Source organism: Orbicella faveolata, unplaced genomic scaffold (genome assembly GCF_042242905.1).
Source record: "Orbicella faveolata isolate gen_17 unplaced genomic scaffold, um_ofav_v1 contig_12, whole genome shotgun sequence".
NCBI classification, from domain to species: Eukaryota; Metazoa; Cnidaria; class Anthozoa; order Scleractinia; family Merulinidae; genus Orbicella; species Orbicella faveolata.
The window spans coordinates 2,685,386-2,707,500 of NW_028301539.1; the positions used below are offsets into that span (position 1 = coordinate 2,685,386).

The 22,115-nt window shown below is 39.5% G+C and overlaps 4 protein-coding genes across 4 annotated transcripts; 2 read left to right on the plus strand and 2 right to left on the minus strand.

The window, feature by feature from the left end:
• Positions 1-482: 482 nt before the first annotated feature.
• LOC110054960 (uncharacterized) lies at positions 483-2,231 on the minus strand. The gene has a single exon (XM_020761341.2). The coding sequence runs from the start codon at positions 1,859-1,861 to the stop codon at positions 1,073-1,075; it is 789 nt and encodes a 262-aa protein (XP_020617000.2). The 5' UTR covers positions 1,862-2,231; the 3' UTR covers positions 483-1,072.
• A 2,692-nt stretch (positions 2,232-4,923) lies between these two features.
• Positions 4,924-6,616, plus strand: LOC110054962 (uncharacterized). The gene has a single exon (XM_020761343.2). It carries the CDS (start codon positions 5,413-5,415, stop codon positions 6,331-6,333), a length of 921 nt encoding a protein of 306 aa, XP_020617002.1. The 5' UTR covers positions 4,924-5,412; the 3' UTR covers positions 6,334-6,616.
• Positions 6,617-12,227: 5,611 nt separating this feature from the next.
• LOC149116103 (uncharacterized) lies at positions 12,228-16,785 on the plus strand. The gene has a single exon (XM_089282033.1). It carries the CDS (start codon positions 14,828-14,830, stop codon positions 15,491-15,493), a length of 666 nt encoding a protein of 221 aa, XP_089138159.1. The 5' UTR covers positions 12,228-14,827; the 3' UTR covers positions 15,494-16,785.
• Positions 16,786-16,825: 40 nt separating this feature from the next.
• Positions 16,826-18,194, minus strand: LOC110054957 (uncharacterized). Its single transcript, XM_020761336.2, has one exon. The coding sequence runs from the start codon at positions 18,192-18,194 to the stop codon at positions 17,517-17,519; it is 678 nt and encodes a 225-aa protein (XP_020616995.2). The 3' UTR covers positions 16,826-17,516.
• Positions 18,195-22,115: the final 3,921 nt, after the last annotated feature.

Sequence of the window (22,115 nt, forward strand, 5' to 3'; positions counted from 1 at the left end):
TCGCAAGGGAGGAGTGATTCAAAAAAAAGCAAAACGATGACATAAACATGATAAACAATGTCTCGATCACTGACGGATCAGTTTTTACGTCAGGAAAAGCAGTTGAGACGCTGTTACGCCAGACAGCATCCTTTATGAAGTTTCCGATCTTCATTCCTTTTATGATGGGAAAAAAAAAAAGAAAAGAAAAAATTGTGGGATGGATGGATGTTCCGCCTATCCATTTCATTGTAACTATAACTAATTTATTTAATAGAGATAAGACCGTAGAAGAACGGCAAAAAAATAAATGTTATGACGGGGAGTAAGATTGATTGAAGATTGCAGACGTGACATTGCTCTGACCGAAATGTATGCCTCAATGCACGTATTGCGTATAATTTAAGTGGGCAACTTTACGGGTCACTGGCTGTCCATAGGACACTCGTGTATTCACACACGCTCGCAATTAACGCACAGTTAACAGTGAAAATTGAACGGAATTTTCTTTTTATCCTTAAAGTTTTATTGCCTTAAACTACCTTAAGATAACTCAAGGTGCATGAGTTTTTATTTACAAAGCCTTCATTTTTAATGTCTCATCTTAAAAAACGGAAATTTCCTTCTTTCGTAAAGTTAATTATAATGTCATCAGTGCTTTAGAAAGCAGGCAAAGTAAAATGAATTGCAATCATTTAGACGGTTAACACAATTGTGTCAGCTAACAAGGTTCCTGATTGCAATATGGCTCAAAATTTATTCTATTTTTGTTGGAGAATTTTTATTTACAATAAATGGCTTGTTTATGAATATCTTTTGAACTTAAGTTATGAGTAAACGAATAGCTCGCGACGGTGGTCATGACAAAATAAATTATGAGAACAAAAAGCTATCTAGACTGTATATTTCACTGCAAGAATTTTACTCACGTTTTCTTATATAAACTATCTTAGTGGAAATCTTAAACCTTCTGTTTTACGAAAGATTTAAGCTGTTTTTCCACTGCATGCAGATGTATACCTTTGTAAATAATTTATGACTTTAAGCAATGTTTTCGTGCATACATGAAAAATCTCTCTCACGGCAGCTTTTTTCAGTGCGTATAGCCGCGAATTCTATCTGGAGAAGATCGTCTTCTCAAATTTCTTCGTTGTTGTCGGGTTTCTCGAGGATTTTTCGTCTCGCTTAGACACTGCTCGAGCTTCATAAACCTTGGATCCTCCAGACACTTTTGCGTTTTTTCTCGGGAAAGTTTTAGCATTTCTGGTAAACTCGGTTGTTTTCGTAGAGCTTTTCTCTTAGATGAACCAACGGGCTCTCGAAGTATTCCTTCGTTAGCATGTATAGGTGGTAACTGATTAGGATCTAAAACCAGTGACTCTGGCGCTTGAGTTCCGGAAATTTTCCCTCTATGGCCGGCCACCGGCTTAGTGCTACCTTCATTTGTCTCTCTTTTCTGTACTGCTAATCTTACAAGCGTTATCGCCTTTTCCCAGCGCCCTTTCGCTTTAGTATTCCCTGCGACCTCTCCACCATTGTTTGAGCGATTTGTTTCCAAGTTCGAAGCCACAATGTTCGACCTTCGTCTTGTATCTATCGGCGGCAGTTGTTCGCTAGCTTGTTTGTTTTCCTGTCCATTAGGCAGTGTTCGTGGTCTTTCTTCCGATGCCGAAACTTGCTTCGTGGCAAATTCTAACTGCCTGTAAGTCATGTACTTATCTTGCCTGAATTGATGTTTAGATAAGGTGTCTAAACGAGTGTTGAGCGCTCGGTCTTCGTAGGCATTCTCCTTGAGTATTGCATTTCCAACCTTGTTCTTTAACCTCATTTCGCCTGTCTTGCTGATTCGAATGAGCGGGTACCTTGAAGAACTCACACTCATCTTAAACAAATACTCGTGACTTCTACGAATGCCTCAAATCATGGGCAAAATGTTTCGTGTCTGAGAGTAATCCTTAGAGGAGACCTTGAACCTCAACGAAATCTTTGAATACCTCTCCGTATTACGTTGATATGCTTGTGACAACTTGGTGTAGTTTTGTTGTTGCGAAACACGATCCGGCTTTTACAATGAAAGTGCAGTGTACCGTATACCTCTAACACTCTTGATCTGCCCACATTAGACCACTTCACTGCGTTGTTAAAATTTTTACACTTCCTCAGATAAGAGAGATAGGATGACCGGTGTTTGATGAATATATAGACAAGAACAAAGCCCTAATAAAATACGGCCCGGGTGATTTGTTTGCAAAAGACTTCGCTTTGCATACACCGTCATAGAATAATTTGAATTTCTAAAACATCGCGCATTTAAGCAGGTCCCGGGAGATTACAATGGAGGACAATAAAACGCATTAACGACTCTTTTCACTCCTTGTTATCGCATTAGGAATGCGAAAAGCTAAGTAAAAGTTTGAAGTGATTGGATTTTTAAATGTTTCCCGTTAGTTTTCTCGGTAAATTTCTATAATTTCCGTGCCAAGCAAATATATCTCGAGCAGACATTTTTATTTGTTCATAAATTAGTGCGAATTTTTCATTTACACGTCTTTTGTGACTTTTATGAGTTGTTTGTTTAGTTAGGATTTTTTAATGAGCACAGTCAAAATAGTGCAAACATTGTGTAGAATTCTGTGTTCCCATGCTGTTTTACGGGCGTTCAGATCTTCTTTTGCAAATCCTAACGGAGGCATAGCAGACTAGAAATTGATGGCACGTGACCAGGGTTAATGTGGTACTTAAGTTCTCGTGGGCAGAACGGCTTTATAACAAGTCCTCATGACGAAAGCAAAACAGGAATTACAATTGCAATAGCTTGAACGGAACTACACTCGTCTCTAATGGTGATTTTATGAAATCATTGCCCTTTTATGTCAGGTTTTCGTACTCAAGCAATGAAGGGACGGAGTCGGCCGAGTGACGGAGTGACTTTTTTTAACCTGTGTAGCAAGCGTTTCTGTACGAGTGAAGAGCTTTGTCCGCCCCAGTATTTGCGCGGTCAGAAAGCGAATGAAGCTAAAGTTCTTCGCTCAGTTACAGGAACACTTGTTACGCAGGCTAGACTTTTGGACCTTGGGGTTTGCGGAAGCAGTGAAAAAAGTTAGAGATATACATAACTAAAGTGTGATGGATAGAATTTAAGGCGACAACACAAACTTGTCTATAGAACTAGCCGACAAATTGTCTGTAAGTCCTCCGCGGATGGTTGGGTTCTGTCAGGCAAGGCATAAGAGCCCTGATTTCCTTTTCAGTTCTGATAAATCCAGGAATGGAACCCTGACTGCGACTCTACTGACGCAAAGCTAACCTGCGATCAGGATTTTTTGGAAGCGGGGGGCGGTGGGGAAGCGAGCAGGGGAAGAAAGGGAAAAAAGGACGTGCTCTTTTCCCCCTTCTTTTAGTCCAAGCTCGCCCTTCCCCCCCCCGCACCCCTCCGCCCGCCCGTCCGACTTTCTCCCAAAAAAAGCGCCTGATCGGGGGCTATCACAAAGTATGACTGACAGCTGAATAGAGATTTATATATCCTTTGAATGCCAGTCATCCTTAAAATTTGTCTGTTGGTAGTAAAATTAACGCCGTTAGACATCTGTCAGCTGAAAAGAATGTTTGAGGCAAAGCCATTTCAGCCCATTTGTCAGATAGTACTTAACCTTTCAGATCCTCTTTACAATATCAACAAAGAAGAGTTTAGATAGCTAGGTATAAGTGTCCTCAGTTTGTCGGTTCGTTTTATAAAATTTCATTTTGACAGGTGACGAGACAGGGGATATTTTTCATCTTCCAAATGTGCCACAGATTTCTCCGAAGAAAAACATACCACATTCAGTTACAAATTGTGACTGACCCTCAAAGCCTCATCAGGAAATTTGTTTTTAAAGAAAGGAAGAATTAAAAAATCACGGCAAAAAACAAATCCACATCAAGGTTAAACCGAAGACTCTATCCAACTTGATCCCCTTCCTCAATTTTGTCTCGAGTTCGTTGAGATCGCAAGCAAATACTGAACCGCAGGTGATTTGAAAAAACCCTTGGTCTAGCGCTCCGCGCTCGCTCTCGCACGCTCTCATTGCTCTCGCTCCCGAGAAAAATAACTCGTAAAAAAGAACAAACGTCTGCAGACAGTCTATCACTTCATCATTCATTAATGTTTATCTCATATAGATATACAGATAATTTATTGTTTTGCGACTTTTTGCCAAGCGGCTGCCGGCTGTGGACTCCTCCCTCAGTACCAAGCCCAATACAGTATTTCTTTGCTCGGGCTTGGCCGGTTTCACTAGAGTCGGTTGAGTTGAATCAGAACGACCTAAAATCGTACTTGAAGTATTCTACATTAAAGGCGCTAATTATTTATTTCTCTTTTCAAACACGCAATGAAAATTGTCCACAGCAGATGGTCTGTTAGAGCCCTGGTGATATTGACTTGATGTCGGACCTAATTTCGTGCAAACAATTTTAACATGACAACAAACGTGTTACCGTCAGTAATTGATCACAGTTTTCCCGTAAATAAACTGATATTGCATATGTATTTCATAGGGACTGCAAACAAGCGTATTGTGTTTACAAATACAACGTAATAATATACTACACCGTATTTGCATGTGAAATCCGTACCATTATTACCTGAGCAAACAGCTATTCACTTTACGGACTTTGCCGCGCAGCTATCCAATAAAACGACAATGGGAGACAATGCAATGTAAGCCTTCCAACGAAAAACACACAAGAGCCGATTGAATGTCTTTTTCGCGGCATTTGTTTTGTTGTCAATGTTTTTCTTTCGAGGGACTGAGAAGACGCTCGCCATCTTCTTGTCTCTCATCACTGAAGTGATAAACATAAGTTTGTTAGGCCTGTGGTCAAGTTGTCACGCCAATAACTTCTGACCGTGATTAATGTCACAGTGATATCTGCGTCAGCGGTGTTTGAGGTCGCCAGTTATTAGCCTCAGTCTGTGCGCATTGTTAAGCTTTGCCGGTACATGTCTTAAAAGGTTACGGAGGTACTGGACGAAATAACACGGAAAATCCAGACAAGTCACGAACTGTAGATGTTAAGTTTCGTATCAGAGACGACATCGAACAACGCAGAGCATGCGATAAGAAGCGCGGACGAAGCCGTACACGGAAGACACCGTTCAACTTCGAATATTACAATTGTGTAATCAATTTGTTCCACTTCACCGAGGTATAGAAACTGCAGTTAAGATATATCGTCAATGTATCGCAAAGGTTAAAAGCGTGGTTTGGAGAAGAAACAATACAAGAGTGTCAACATTTAAAACAGAGTACTGCGAGCACGGAACAGAAGGAATGGAGGAAACATTGCCAGAGAGATCCACACAAGACTTTTCAAGGGTCAAAATACTCTGGATTATCCAGGATATCAGCAGGTTGTGTTGGAAAACGTATTATTGAATTACTAAAACCCATGGATTTTGAAGGCGCGAGGCGAAACGCTGACGAAAGACTTAATCAAGAGCTCACTAGAATCCGCAATCTCCCGAAACGAAGCAAGATCAAAATAGTCAACAAATACGGTTTGAAGCATGCGAGCCACACAAACGCTGGACTGCTGAAAGAATTAGAGATCAACCTGGGTGTCATTTCACGAGAGCAGAGAAGGGTGGCGAATGAATGTAACAAAATGCAGAAAGACTTCAAGGAAATTCAAAGGAAATCTCTGTCGAAATTTCTGCCCCCTCTAGTACAGGAAGAGGAGGTACATGAGGTACCAGCGGCTCAGAAAAAACCGCCAAGACAACGAAGAAACACTGCTGTTTTTGATCAGACACCGGTGTGGTTGAAAGGTCGAAGAGAGTCAATTACTGAAAAGAAAAGAGAAATTCTTTTAGATATGACAGCAAAGAGTAAAGAGAGAACGTTCAAAATTATTTCTCAGAACAACAAAAAGACCTCGATTGGATTCCCTTTGCCGCCTATTCGTGATCACGTTGAACTCGACGAAGATCCTTGGATTACACGGATCAATCGTCAGCGAAAAAAAGCTTTTGTTGATAGTTGCTTCCCGTCCTTGTTAGGTGAAGACAAGGGATATAACAGAGAGCGAGGAAAATATCGCGAGAATAAAGCACACCAGAAATATGAACAAGGGTTACTTTCTCCAACAAACAACGACGAAAGCAACTGGAAGAAAAGAACGTTCCGAGGAACTGTTTACGAAAAGGTCCTTAAAATGCCCGATCCTGCTAACATTCCCCACTTGAATCCAAGAGACCCTAAACTATATCACGTTGTCACGAAAGTAAAGAATAGGAAGGTCTCCAAGTTAGAAAATTCGGATGCAGTCGTCGCAAGAAAGAACACAGTGTTCACAAGACACTGGAAGTGATGGAAGAAAATTTTTTCTCTTAAAAGAGCCTTACATTTTAATTGTTAGTGGTTGAAATCAGTCCTTGTGTCTTTAATACCTGGTAGTTGCAGCTGTGAAATCAATTATTCAAGAATATAAATATTGCTCTTGTTTCTAGGAGGTATAGTTTCTCATCGGATATGTTTGGACAGTGTACGACGCCAGAGTGGTGAGAAGGAAATAAATCTTTGGTTTCGCGGTTTTTGCTGAATTTTGCATCGAGAAATTTAAAACAGTTCAAAATAAAATCTGTTTAAAATGACTTGTTTGGTAAAAGCTACGAGTAAATGCGAAAATCGGTGAAAAAGGAACGCAGATTTCAAAAACCTGCGTGAAAGAATATCACATTCAGTTTTTCTTGTCAGCGTTCGCCGCATATGGAAAATCAATAAGGAAATTGTGGCAGTTGTCACAGTTTGTGATAAACTGAACCCATTATGTGGCGCCGGCATTTTGTAGAAAATACCACCCAATCATATCAATTGTTGATTCATTGCCCTGTTTCTGATCCCGCGATTTTAGTTGTATGTTTTCTCTATTGCGTCGGCATCGCTAGGAAACCGCGTGAAGATGCTTGAGGGGGCTATGTCACCTGATGCGACTGCGCGCAGAGATTAATTAATTTGAAATTCATCTGTCAAAATTCCATTATTCTTCAGAACGACATGTACAAGCACTGGGACATTCACAAATTATTTTTGTTGCTCTGGTTATTTTGAACCAAGGTCAACAAACATCCGATCGTCAAAAATAATAAAAGATTGAAACCGTAATTTTATTTTACTTGCACTTAATGGGCTCTAAGTTTGGCTCATGCAGGTAAGTAAACAAGCTGCTTATTGACTGGGCATTAAGCCCTCACAGGGAAATATCTTGCCATTGGCCACATTGACAAGGCATGTTCACTATTGATCATTATTATTTTTGTATCAAGGAAGTTAAAAACAAAAACTCCTCCCGACTACTATATAATGATCCAGTCACTGTCACGGTCAAAATCACTGAAGTTGTTGTAGTATAGTTACATCTTTGGATTCGAGTGATGTATTAGCCTTTTGTGTGTGTCTTCCAGATATTCCGAGAAGGACCTTGCAATACTGAAATGACATATCTAAACAGCTCCAGCCTAAATAAGGTATTCCATTAGGTGGTGTCTTTTCGTATAGCCTGTTCTTGAATTAGGACCTAAGAGTGTCCAGCATTATTTAGATACAAAACATGTAAAAATAGCCAAAATGAGGCGCTCCAGAAATACAAAGAAATGCAGGCAAGCTAATTTGTTATAACATGTTTCTGTTCCAGGTATGTTATCTTTGGGTTACGGTTTAGGGCTAGGGTTAGGATTGCCCAACCGTCAACAGATCTGGTCTGCCTTGATTTCGGCGGTCAGTTGTTCACGTTCACAGATTTAAAATAATATTGAAATGCTGAATTTTCGCTTCAAAGCAGATTTTGTGGCCTTTTGGTTCCATTATTAGAACCGTTTGAAAAGGAAATGCATCGAAAGTATCAGAATCAATTGACTCTAAGGCATGGGTCGCACTAGAGCGAATTCTGTTTGTTTTACCAAAAATTGGGTCAAAATTGGAGCTTTTCCTAATTCGACCCCTGCAAGCAAAATTTGGAAAAATTTGTCAGCGGACCAAAAAGATCAAAGACGCCGTAGTGTATGGGTGGGGCAGGCAGATTTTTCCAAAATCGTCCAAAGAAAACAGAAATTCATTAAACATGTCACCTGCGTGTTTATTTAAGAAAATTGATGGTCGACAGTATGCCTTCACGGGAAAGCATCATTGTTTACAAAAGCGTTTTATCAGTGTCTACACAAGAATTTAGCCTTGTCGTGTGGCTTCTAGCCTGCGTCACAGACAGTCTAAACCGCCGGTATAGTCCGTCTGCGCAACGGCTCCCAAAAGCTTGTTCTGATATCCCGCAGTCAGTGTATCCATTTTTGATTGGCTAGTTCCTTACGCACTTTCTGATTGAATAATTCTTGCGAAAGCGATCACGCAACTATCACGTAATGCTAAAAATAATTGTGTGCGGGTTTCCCAAGAACATTTGTACATCTGCTTCGAGTTGGAAATAAGATGTCTGCAATAACAGAGGAAGATTGGCAAAAAGCGTTCAAATCCATGAGAGAGCAGTTTTAAATCGATAATCTTCTACCTGAACAGGAAAACTCGCTTCGCAAATTTCTGGGAGGTCAAAATATTTTTGTAAATTTGCCGACGGGCTACGGTAAATCTTTGATTTTCCAGTGCCTTCCGATCGCTGCCGATGCTCTGTTCGAAAAGCCTCGTGGTTCCAGTATTCTCGTTGTAATATCGCCATTGTGATCGCTTATGGAAGACCATATTCTCTGGCGAAGCGGGACAAAGATAAATATGACAACCGTGATAAGCAGCAGTATTACGTGCAACAGTTAATCAAACAGCCGGGCCCGGCGTAATAATACAAAATGCAAGTAACCAACATGTTCGCGGAATATTTCAAACTTTGTCCTTCCAGAGCTAAGATTTACAGAGCTTAAAACATATCCTGCAGTACAAATGAGCCAAATAAACTAGCACGTGGCAAAAAAACAGACGTGTCAAAAACTCTTACAAATTACACACGGATAACAATGGAAACCACACAGACCTGTGACCTGTAACGACTCTACTCTGGAAATGTCCTCCTAAAAACACAGGATTATTGCTTATCGAAATATTCAAAGATCCCCCTATCGTATCATAAAAAAGGGGCAGATCCTTAAAGATACACTAGTTCGAGCAAAACTTTCAAAGCGGCTATTTATTAGTACACGTTGGATAAGAGTTGTGTAGGCCTGTCACTCTATTGTTAACATTGCGTGATATATTTCGCAAGAATATGACCAATCACAAGGCGTGTAAGAAACTAGCCAATCAGAAATGGATACACAGATCCGTGTATCCATGCGGGATACCAGAACAAGCTTTTGGGAGCCGTTTCGCAGACGGACTATATCGGGGATTCTATGACACGTCCGGCTATAACGCAGGCTAGTGGCTTCATGTGCGACTGGAAAACGAACCCCTAAAAAAATGGTCAGTGCCGATATTTTTGGGTCTTTCAGACCGGCCAAAAAAAAAAAAAAAACATTCGCTTTAGTGCGACCCATGCCTAACGCGAAAAAGTCGGATGCCCTTTATTGAAGGGGAAGACTAGTAGCGTTGTGACCTAACCCCCATAGGGGAAGGGAGGGGAAGGGGAGGGGGAAGGTTTGGACTACCATAGTTGGGCTACCATAGTCCCAAGGTTTCTGTTCTCTATTTTGCTCTCGTTAGGAATATGGAACCTGCAGGCCTCAACAAAAGAGATGAAATGTAATTTCGCCGGCTTATCCTTATCTCTATTAATCTGTATTTCCTCCGAGGAAATACAATTAACGGCGTTAATTGTCATTTTGTAACTCTTATGTTTTACACATCACGTAATCAGCTCAAGCTACATCCGCTCTTTATACATACCATGTTAACTCGCGTTCTCGTTAAATAAACCTGGGGGAAAATGGCTGAGTTTTGTTTGAACTGAAATAGAGCTAGAGGTTTGGACAAACCTCAAACTCTTCCAGTCTGCTACATGAAATACCGGAGGAACGTGCTCTCCGTCAGACATCATCATTTTGTTCTACATCAAAAACGTAATCATGAATTAATCCGCCGCCGGAGTTCGCAAGGTTACTCGTTGAAGTGCATGAAGTCAAGAGAGCTAAGAGTCTGGCGTAAACAAAACATACGAACGAAGCTTTATTCTAAACATTTCCCACTATATATTTTTGTTGTTTATAGTTGTTGTAGGTAAGCTTTCGTCAAGCGAGCTTCGACAAGTGATGGCGGGTAATTAACTAATGTATGATCCCAGGGCCGGCTCTCTCGCACTTCAAAGATGCAAGACATTGGACCTTAAGTGTAACTTCGCAGGATTTGATATATCCATAACGGCTGCACTCACTAGACGTTTATCCTTGCCATCAATCAACTGCTTATGATCCCGTTGCAGACTTCTGGTGAAAGCCAAACACTTTCTCTCTTCTTGAGTTCTAAAACTCCTGTACGTCGCCTTATTGAACACAGTAGGTTTATCAGCCTCTTTATTTCCCAGTAAATAAGGAAGATATAAACTTGGCGTAGTTCGTCGTTCCAAGGAAGTAACACTTCTTTTTTTAGTGCTGTTTCGGCCATCTTGAATTGCGTTCGTTTGGATTATATCAACAGAGTTCACCTTTGTTAATCGCAATACCTCCCGAGATTGCAGTCTTTCTGGTTCGTGTTGAGTCGAGTTGTTGATTTGCACCTCATTTACCGGTCTTGTGGTTACGACTTTTATCCGGTCTTTCTTACAGCCAAGTCTGTAAGGTATTGTTTTCTCGATGTTATCAATATCTCCAGCACTGTCTTGGTCAAACTTTGAACTTGAATCCATGATTGTAAGGTGACGTGTTCTTCATTGTTGAACCTCAAGCAAAAAGTGTCTTTTATTTTGATGCTCTGGTGAGCTTTACGAACTCAAGCATCTATTCATCAATGATGTTTTTTTTTTTAATTTAGTGCATGGACTTGATTGGTCGGTTACAAGGGATAATTGGCAATTAAGTCACCATGCAGACTTTAATTGGCTTTTAAGACACGTAATAACGGAAGCACTGTATTTCATTGACTGAAGTTCTTGGGTCATCAAACATTTAACATAATCCAAATCAGTTTTTGCAAAACATTTTCTAATTAAAACTATCCTTGGTTAACTTTCTACTTCTGCCTGGGCTACAATAAAATGTTAGGTTATGTGATTAGTAAAAGTTCAATTAATTACAACAATGAATTTAATAAACTGTGCATTTGTCAAGGAATGGATCAACAGATTAATGTGTAAAGGAAGTATTATACTGAACCGGCAGGGAAAGAAAAACATTTAGTTTATCATCAATCATGAAATGGTAATTTAGACAACTGTCTTTGTCTAACAGCTGACTTGTTGAACTCTAGCTAATTTTCAATCGTCATCTAAAACTGTGCCGGAAAACTTTTAGTTATCAACCGTCAACTTTGCTGTCGATTGCTGGAGTAATTGCGTTCATGTTAAATGGTGATATAACGGTAAATTTCATAGAGGTTCTGCCTTTATAATGAACGCAAAAAAAGGAGCTTTCATTCCAGTTTAAACAAGAAGACTGTAAAGAAGTTGCTAAACGTTAAAGATCAGTCGATACCGTTGTGTTTTAGTTCTGTTGGTGTCGTTGCTATGTTCTATTGTTATTGATTGTCATCAAAGGCATTAAGAAAATAAAAGAGTGGATTGACACTTTTGACAAGAAGTGATGCAGCGTTTTTAAATTCAACCATAACACCATTACCTGCTACGATGATACAATGCAAACCGCTAAACTACAAAGATTAAAATCATTCTGCTGATGTACATGTATAAGATATCAATGGTATATGTAAAGTGAACAGGATAAATTGGGGGTCATTCAGACGATGTGTTTATGAAGTTGTGAGTAGGGCTCTTCTCTCTCTACTGACCAGAGCAGAAGTAAATAAATTTTACTGTTGTTTACGTTCTTTATTGTTTAGTTGCCTCTTAAGTAGAACCCAGGGGAGTTGAACAGAGCCAGGGATAAACAATGTCTTGGTTTTGCCATGCAAGAGACAAAATAACAACGCGGAGGTTTTTTTGTCGTCAGTAATGCAACTGTCTGGCGTGGGCAAATTGCATCCGCACACTGATTTCTGGCACTTTGAAAAAAGTTCAAAATTATATTCCAGTAAACTGGTTAATTATCTCCCAAAGAAAACTTACGTTCCTAAGAATAAGATAACTATACTTCATGAGAATTTGGAAAATTGTTTTCGCTCAACTATATGCATTTAAGTGAGCTGAATGAAAAGACGAAATAACTCGGGTCTACTCAGTGAAGATTAGCAAGTTCACGCTGCACAGTATCAATGATAAAATGTCTGTAATTCCATCACTCGAGAATCCGCAATCCATGTAATATTTACAAGATTACTACTTTCGTCGGAACCTCGCGGAGAGACGGAGAGAAGAGAGATGACGAACACGACGCACGAAAACTGAGATTGCGCTTTCACGTGGATCATTTTCTTCGTTTTCTATGTCCTTTTAGCATCTGCTGCACACGATAAAGGAGTATTCATACACTTGGAACGGTGATCTCAAAATATCTGTACGTATTGACAAGTTTCGACTGTAAAATCAAACCGTGCTTTTACGTTTCTGGAGTGCTAGTTTTGATCAGACATCCTCTCCAATTTGCCAAGTTAACTCTGGAAATACATTTTTGCTGACAATTAGGCAAAAAACCTGCAATTGCTTTTTAAGTGAGGTATCTAAGACAAAATCCTGTGTACTGTGCATGTGCTTGTACATGTACAAATGATGTACTGTACATCTAAAAATTTACATTACTGTTAAAGTCTTTGATTAACAACGTTGAAGTTGGTCAATTTTGGCAATTTTAGTCTCAAAGATTCTGAGTCTGCCTTGTTTTTAGGTTCATTGCGGTAACTACTCGTGAATCCATTTTCCTCGTCTTTAAGATTATCGCTTCTGAGCGCTAAAGAGCAGCCGTAATGGCGAAAGGCCGCTTTGTTCTCCTCTCCAACACGGCCATTGTTTGTATGCATTGCGTCTGAGAACAATTCGCTACCTCCAGCGTTGTACATGGCTCCGTACGCTTCAGGGTTCGTAATGCACGGCAGTTCATAAATAGGGGGAAATAATAGTTTATTGCTGGAGTTGCTTGGACGAGGGGTAGTCGTTAGGTCATCATGATGGCGCTCATCAAATGGAGCAATGTCCCTCCAAGTACACATTTGTTTTTGTCTACTCTTTTGTAAACGCTCTAGATTTTTTGGTTCGATTCTCCCGTAAGAGATGCAGTGGCAAAATTTCTCACCTCTCTTCTTGTTTTTCATCTTTAAGTAAATTGTCAATGAATCTTGGTCTCTAAAATTTCACTTCTGGTTTCTCGCTAACCGCCACCACGTCACCAGAAAATGTTTCTTTGCTTGTTTGGAATCAGTACTCTTAAATTGTCAAACTTGGCGCCCGCTTTTTGTCTTCTGTTCTCTGTTCAGCTGTCGTATACTGTTACGAAGTTGAAGTTTATAAAATTCCTTGTGTTTCTTGCATCAAACACTTTTTTATTCCAGGTGATTTGATCCGACGAAGTCTCAACACTGCACCGGATTCAATAAACAATGCAGGTGCCAAGAACTGCGTTTCAGTAAAGCCACAAGTTCCTGCTTGAATTCAATGTTGTCTGGATGAATGATGATCGAATTATCACTCGCTCGATAGTCAATCTTTCCCTGACAATCCTCGATCCGTTCAACTTGCTCGTGAACTTTTTCATGTACCACTGTAATTCGTGCTGTAGATGACGTATTAATCAGCATATCGGTGCAATTCTAAAGTGGACTATTGAGTTTGTTTGGTCTTATTGTATGTACTTTCCATAAACATCAGATAAAAGAGTAAGCTCACAATTGTTCTAACTACGTCAGCAGAATTGGAACTAATCCCGTGTGATCATGCCGTCTAGCTGTTGCTTTGTTTACGCGCAAACAAAGCAACCCACCGAACAGAACTACATTAAACTTTAATTTTATGTAAAATCTGCTCACCAGAAGACAATGATTGTGATAAAAAATTCCGCTATAACAAGAAACAGGCTGCTTGTCGTGATCGAGGAAGTAGAGGCGTTCTACATTATATTATTAACCAGACTGACCAGTTAGTCCCCTACAAAACCGTAATGAATATTTGTTTTTAGAATTTTATCGTAACTACCTTTTAATGGACGCAATTTTTAATATTCAGTGGTAAAGATATACATGTTTTATGTTACAGAAAAGAGTTTAACTCTGATTCGTTGGTTTTGTTTTATAGATTATACTGAAAAGTCCAAAAAGTATTATTACATAATCTTAGCACAATGTTTGTTATCAAAATTACATAATATCTTCTAGGCGTTAAGAACTTGCAACATTAATTGCTTTTTTTGTTTCCAGACAACAGCTAAATTCTTAGCTGGAATTCAGTTGAAGGCAAATGAAACCAATGTCAATTTTAAACTATTTTAATTTTAAATCAGTTTAGTTATTATTCTGCTGAAAAACAGCTTAGAGAATGATCTGGAAGTTAATTGGTTAAAAAAGTTCACGAATTCGACAACAAAATACCGCAAAGCTAATGTTTAGGAAATTTTGGGGAAATTTTGAGGCAGATGGAATAATAATTACAGTAGAAGTTAGGACTAGAATTTTTTGTGACAGTTTAATTTACGACAAAACGTTGTTGTGATGAGCGGGAAAAGACAATGAGGAAACTTGGTGGAAGAAGCCTCCCTTGAACTGGGTTTTTCTGCCTAGTGACGGTATCGCAGGTGATCATAGAAACCAGTTTTTGTGAACCAAGGCTGTCCATGAGTGATCAAATTAAAAGCGCGGAACGTAAACTATACTCTTTAGTGTCAACTTCACCAGGAATTGGCGAAGAACGTTTTCGTGTTGCATTCATGGAGGATATACGTGCCGACAGTCAGGAAGCTGAGAAGGATGATTTTCCCAGCGAAATCGAAAATGCTGTTGTTTTCAGCCACGAAGGCGATCAAACACAGCACACCTTTCGTCGCGCAATCGTAAATTATCGACACTTATATAACGCCTGTCACCCTTCCGAGAAGAATGGCTTCGCAGTTGATCAGAAATCATCTGAAGACGATCAAGAAGAGTCTACCATGGAATGCAAGTCTGATACTGGAACACAAGATCATGCGAGGAGGGTTGTGTTGATTAAGGAAGTTGATTCTGTAGAAGGTGTAGATTCATGCGCTCTCAGCGAATCCGGACACCAAACTTGTCGCTCGTATTTGTATGAAAAGAATCCATTGATTGATCCGAGGTTTACGCGCCTGATTGAACAGCTCGTTCCCTTGAGGAGTGGTATACAGGTAGAAAGGAAGAACTTCCCCCCTGCCAAGAAAAAGAACCTTTCGGATAAAAGCGACGAAATTTGTTTCAAAGACATCTGCCTTAACGAAACTTGTCGTCTGGTGTTCAAAATGATGAACCGAGAGAGAAGAGTTTGATTATGGTAGAAAATAAAATGTGCAAGCGATAAGAAATGTTGTTGTAAATAGTTAATATATATGGCTATGCCTGGCATGTACCTATTGAGTTGTGCTAATAACACCCGCGGTAAGGTGGGACAGTATAGTAAAATTCTCACACTTTTTTCAAGGGATAGTATAAACAAGGGAAACCCAACTGAACTGTGCCGCGTCCTCGACTGAGTTGATGATGGTCAATGGTCAATTGTCTGGATAATTTTCTCCAGGAATAATCTCAATGGTCAGTGTTCAGTCAGTCATAAACAGTCAGTTCAACACAACTTTGACTACCATGTAGAATAAAAAGTACCTCAACAGTTCCAAAATTGTAGATTTATTGTGTGCAGTTATTTTTCATCCAGGTAACTATGTAGCAAGTTAGAATTTTCGGTATTTTTAAACAAGCTAAATATATGTACATTTATGGCTATTCACCGCCCCACTCCTTTATTCGTAGGCGTTAGTTACTGCCTCCGCCCCGTCCCCACTACGGCGTTGAAATTTGAAAACGCAGCTTTATTTCTGCGGTTAGGCTCACTGTCCACACGAATCCGTCACGAAAACGGAGCTTTTCGAAAACGCTCTTCAAACCAGAGGAATTTGTCAACGCCGGGTTTGCGCTTTAGTGTAGATGGAATACGTTTTGAAAACTGAGCTTTTCGAAAAAGATGATATCACGATAAGCAGGTGATTTCCTGCCCGCGTTTTCCTGAAACACAAATCCAAATATAACCTGTTATTCTCGCGTTTTCAAATTCCTCCGGCAGTAGTGTGGACGGAAAACATTTGATGTGTTTTCAGAGTGAAACTTCCATTTTCAAATTCTACTGGCGTAGTGTGGAGGGAGCCTGAGTTTCACTAAGAACGCACGCGGTACGGTAGGAGAGTATGAGCAAGGGGACTGGCTTCCTGCTTGTCTAGGAGTTGACAGGTCTAGGTAAAGTCTGAATAAACTATGCGAATCTCCAACTAAACTGAAGAAATGCTAGTGGAGAGTGAGATCCGTGGTCTGAATGATTCTTCTAACTTTGCGTCGATATTTAAAATAAAGCATTTTGTCATTTCTAGTCAGCGGTCTTCAATCATAAACAGACAGCTCAATGCAACTTTCTTTTCCATGTGAATAAAAGTACTTTAAAAGTTCCAAATAGATTTATTGTGCGCAGTTATTTTTCACACATGTACCTATGTAGAAAGTTAATGAGAATTTTTGATGGTAGATGTAACTAAATGATATCCCGCATTCATTATTAAAATTTTTGGTTTACTGATGAAGGAACATGACTTAAATTATCAACACACTTTACACACTTTTATATACACGCTTTATTTTAAGTTGTTTTAATTAAAAAATTTAGTACAAATGTGAACTGATATTGGGCTAATCTAGGCGGATCAGTAATTCTAGAAAAGACATCCATCACATCTTTCTAGGCCCTCTGGATAGAGATACGTTTTACGGGAAAGAAAAAATTTTACATGCCATCATACATCGGCAGTCTGATACTGAAGCTTACACTGAAACTTCAATCACGGCCACAGGTTTCTCAGTCCAGGAGTGTAGAGTGTTTCCCTCGTTAAATGAAGTTACTATTATTATCATATTATTATAGTACTACGGGGACACAATATTGACCAATATTTGTTGCGTTGGACTGTGTATATATCAGGAGTCCCAGCTTCGATCCCGACCAAGGACACTGTGTCATGTTTTGTTCGGGCGGGTGGTTTTAAAATTTTCTCTGCAGAGAAGGAAATAACAGGAGAATTCGCTAAAATGCTGAGTGCTAGACTGTGATGGTTTAGGATCACATCAAGAGCTAGTGACAATGTGTAAATAGAGAACCCAATAAGTTTTTTCTAAAGCTAAATACTCTTTGACACTTACATGAAGTCGTTCCTCATTCATTCATGATTCATTCATTCATTCATTACTAAAGTTCAGTAAGTGTCAACTTCTCGAGTGACCTTGTTGCGTACGGGACGTCACCTTAAAACAAATCTAGCAATCAATAGGTGTCAGTGAACGCAACAAGTTTTTAAACCTTGGATCGAGTTTTGGATCCAAAGATGACATTTGACTCCTCTGCGCTGGTTCAGCAGCCTTTGGTGTAGTACTGGAACATGTGTTAGCTTGATTGGGTCTTCCTTTCGCAAGAATCCAGTCGGCGCCTCTGTTGTTGATGGCATCAGCTACTCTATTTGACGGTTCGTTCAGTTTGTATTTGTTTACTATCTTGTTCATCCAAATAGAATTCTGAAACTTCTTTCCTTTCATGGTAAAGTGATGAAGCTTTTCCCAGCTCGACGCGTTGCTCGTCAGGTTTTTTCCCAACTGGTTTTCAGTGATGGGCCTCATTTTCTCTAAATAGTGTAAATATGTTATTGACCGTTGCCTGCATTTCTTCCAGCCAGTCAGGATCCTTTCTTCAGTACCATCCTCTTTAAGTTTAGCACGACCTTTAACCTTTTCCAATCGCTCTTCTCTCTCTTGCATTTCTTTAGCAAGGCCTTCGCTCTGCTCACTCATTTCAGTGTCTGCTAGATGTTTGACTTTTTGCACAAACCTCATTACCTTGACAAGATTTCTTACAACTTTTTTGAACGATTTTGGCCGCTGTCGTTTTGGCCAAATTGGCGAAACGTGCACAACTGGTTTGAAAGGTGATAACTCTGCCATACTGTGGACTTGCTGGACGGTCAGGTTGTATAATGATATTAAAACCTTACTCTCAATCTTCAGCTTATCACGAAAAACCTTTTATTGACCTGATGTACGTGTACAGGAATGACGTACATAGTTAAGCTTAATCCCCATCATTACATGATCTGAGTGTTTTGATAATCCTCCTTCTATACCATATTTTCTTCTATTGTGAATAGTACACGTTTTAATCCTCGCTTAATTGGATAAACGTTTGTGATGGCGCTAGTGGAGCATGGAAAGTTAATTTTTCTCGAAGCGTAATAAGATAATTACTGATCTGAACAAACGAGCGACTAATTTTTAATTTATTTCATGTAAATCGCAACTGTGGACATGACGTGAGTCAGGTCTCATGTTTTATTGGAATTTCTTTCGTTTGTTTGATTTTTTTAAAAAAGAATATTAATGTTAGGTTTGCTTTCAACAAATAGAGTCACTGAAACGAACTGCCCCATTGCAATAAAATAAAATATCTCATAATCCCACTCCCTAACTTTTAAGGCGCCTGCAGATAATTAACAATTATTGGACGAGGTTGAACAAAATATCGTGATTTGTCAGTAGCAAGCAGATCAATTGATCTGCGAGGCATCGACAAATCATGATATTTTGCGATTTAACGAGTGCAACATTCGATCACCAAGTTTGTTTTCGTATTTATATCACTCTCCTGAAAGCTCTCCGAAAGCTCTTTTTTTGTGTGTTTACTTACGGGGCGAAACGAGATCGATGGAAGCTGGCGCCGAGAATTTAGCCTGCGATTTTCCATGCGGCAATCTACTCTGAAGTAAGTTCGTTTCGAATTTCTTCCAAACTTTCTCTATTTATTATATCAAAGCACTTATTAATAAAACTGCCAAGTTATATCGTGACAGAACATTTCAAAATTTTTCGCAGTAGCTCCAGTAACCACGGATAAACTTAGCAACGATTTGTTTCTTTCTCGTGGATTTGCTTAAAAGTTAATTGTGAATGCTGATCCGTGAAGCATTTTTCTCATTGTATTTTGGCTCCATGGTTTCCAGCCACTTCTCATGCAAACTCTTCCCGTTTAATCTGTTCTGTAAAATGCTGCCCTTATCTGTAAATCTTCTTTTCAGACTTGCATCTCTGCTACTGAATTCTGTTTCGTTTTTGTTTCCCAAGGGTACAAGTGAGGTCATTAATCGTTCGAAACGAGGATCATTAACTGGGTGCTTAATGTCTTTATGGGCTCTGTATAATTGTGGAAAATAAATCGCATCATTTTGCTCTGCAAAAACAACGTCGACTTCTTTACTTCGTCTTGTTGTCCGTGCTTTACTGTTTCTCCTGAATCGCGCGTTCGTAAGTTTTATGTCCTCAATTTTTGAAGTGTCTTGATATTTCTCGTTGGTCAATTGGAAGTCTTTCGTGAACGCTTGAACTGTTGAGTTGTTTGCGGTCAGACTTGTTCTGGGCATCTTTTGCCATCCACAGCTGTACTCAATCTCTTGTACTCTTCCCCAAGCAGTTTTCTTACTTTCCTCCCTGCGGTAAGCTTCCATTTGAATCTCGTAAATGCGCTGATGTTTTTGCCTTTGCTTTTCACGGAAGTTTCTAGTTAGAGTCACAATACTGCCTTTATCGTCCACCTTCTCTGCCACTTCCGAGGCGAAATCCGCTTTAAAAGACGGATCGATACTTTGAAGAAATTTTAAAAGGATCATTTTATTTCGGACGAGCCGCCGGAAAGTTGTTCTTCGCGCTTTTACATTTTCCATCCTTTTCTCAGGAGGCCAAATCGGTGTAATATGCACGATCAGAGGAAAAATGACCTCTTCTGTCTTGTTTAGATGCATGGCAATTATTTCGCTACTTGATTGCACCGCCATCTTTCTTAATACACTTCTCTGTCCGCGGGGGAAAGATTAATAAAATTTCGTCCAGGAGCTATTGTTGAAAATCTACTCGGGAACAATGGTGCCATTAGAAAGACAGTAATTTAGCAAAGGCTGGCTTGTCAATATACATTTAGACTGTTTGGCGACCAATAATTTTTTTACTAAGAGCACACGGGTTTTTGATGGTGTTGTATTCTGTTTTGCTCGCTGATGGTAATAATCAGTTTTCATTATCGTAGAATCAATAACACTAACGAACAATCCCTTGCGATTGGCGGAAAACAAACTTAAGAACATCATTCACTTATCTGGGGCCGCGAAAACAAATAAAACTTTAATAATATTTTCTTGGTAGACACATTATTTCAAAACTGTTATTTGCACGTCTAACAATTAATTACAATAACATCCAGACAAAATTCAATAACTTTGTAGTGCGAATAAATTTTGTAACAAAATTGGTGTTGTGACGAACCATACTGAAATACAAAATATGAAAAGAAATATTACAATTTTATTTGATAACCTCTTAATTTGACCACAGGTTTATTTCAGGGCTTTTTCAGGGTTATTGCTTTTAATGTGATGGCAGTGACAACGTTTTTAATTAAAAACTGCAACTCAAGACATAAAAGAAACATAATTTTAACAAATATATCGTTTTTGTACAAGTTCTCATGCATTCTATATTAGACGGTAAATGCACGATTAGCAAAATGACCTGAAATGCACTTTGCTCAAGAATAGTTTACAAGCATTCAACTCAAATTGACGAAACAACGGTATATTTTAAATAAATGAAATATAATTTACTTGAAATCTCTGTTCTATATAGCGAACAAACTACGCGACGTTTCATATATAGCATCTGCCCCTTGTTCTGAAAGAAAATTCCATGTAGTTTTCAGACGTATGCAGACGAAGTCCATAGTATCAAGGTGAAATACACTGGATCAGGAATCACAACCCATTTTAAAATTATTTTGTCGAACTGTGGTGTAGTTTTTCTTTGTTAACCCATGTGGAGTTGATATTTGCGGTTTTTTTCGTTTGAAATTGGTTTGTTTTCTTCATGCTCACTAACTTTGAGCGAACCATTCTCTTAACTAAGAATTACTGCAACAACAACATCGACATCAATTCAACAACAGCAGCAAAACAACAACAACAACAACAACAACAACAACGAGTCTCCCCTGCGCCAGAAGGCAGAGGTGGTAATGATGAGCAAGAGGGTGAGTGATTCGAGTGATCTACAAAGTCGAATATCTTTGCAAAATTCTAACTGGGCTTTAGCAATGGTAGGTCATCCAAATGCGTAATCTATAGTTTCTGTTATTTATGAAACTATTATAATAAACCTCTCATGCGGTCTTCATGGGTTGGTGATCAATCAGAGTGCTGAATACACAGCGAAGCGTGTGAGGCCATCTTATACTCGAACCCTCTAGAATAGGATTGCGGTTTACAGAATTTGAAAGATAAATCTTATATTTTGTTCTTGATAAATTGTTTTCCCGACCAATAGTGATAAATGTCTTGAAGCTACAATTAAGTTCCGCTTCTCCTAGGAAACGTAAGCTTAAGGGCTTCCTTGGGTGGGTCACAGATTGACTGAATGACGCTTTTAATGGCTATCTTTAAAACGGGGAACGGGGAATGGGGGAATCGGGGAATCGGGGAATCGGGGAATCGGGGAATCGGGGAATCGGGGAATCGGGGAATCGGGGAATCGGGGAATCGGGGAATCGGGGAATCGGGGAATCGGGGAATCGGGGAATCGGGGAATGGGAATGGGGAATGGGGAATGGGGAATGGGGAATGGGGAATGGGGAATGGGGAATGGGGAATGGGGAATGGGGAATGGGGAATGGGGAATGGGGAATGGGGAATGGGGAATGGGGAATGGGGAATGGGGAATGGGGAATGGGGAATGGGGAATGGGGAACGGGGAATCTTTAAAATGGGGAATCTTTAAAAGCGGGAATCTTTAAAATGGGGAATCTTTAAAAGCGGGAATCTTTAAAATGGG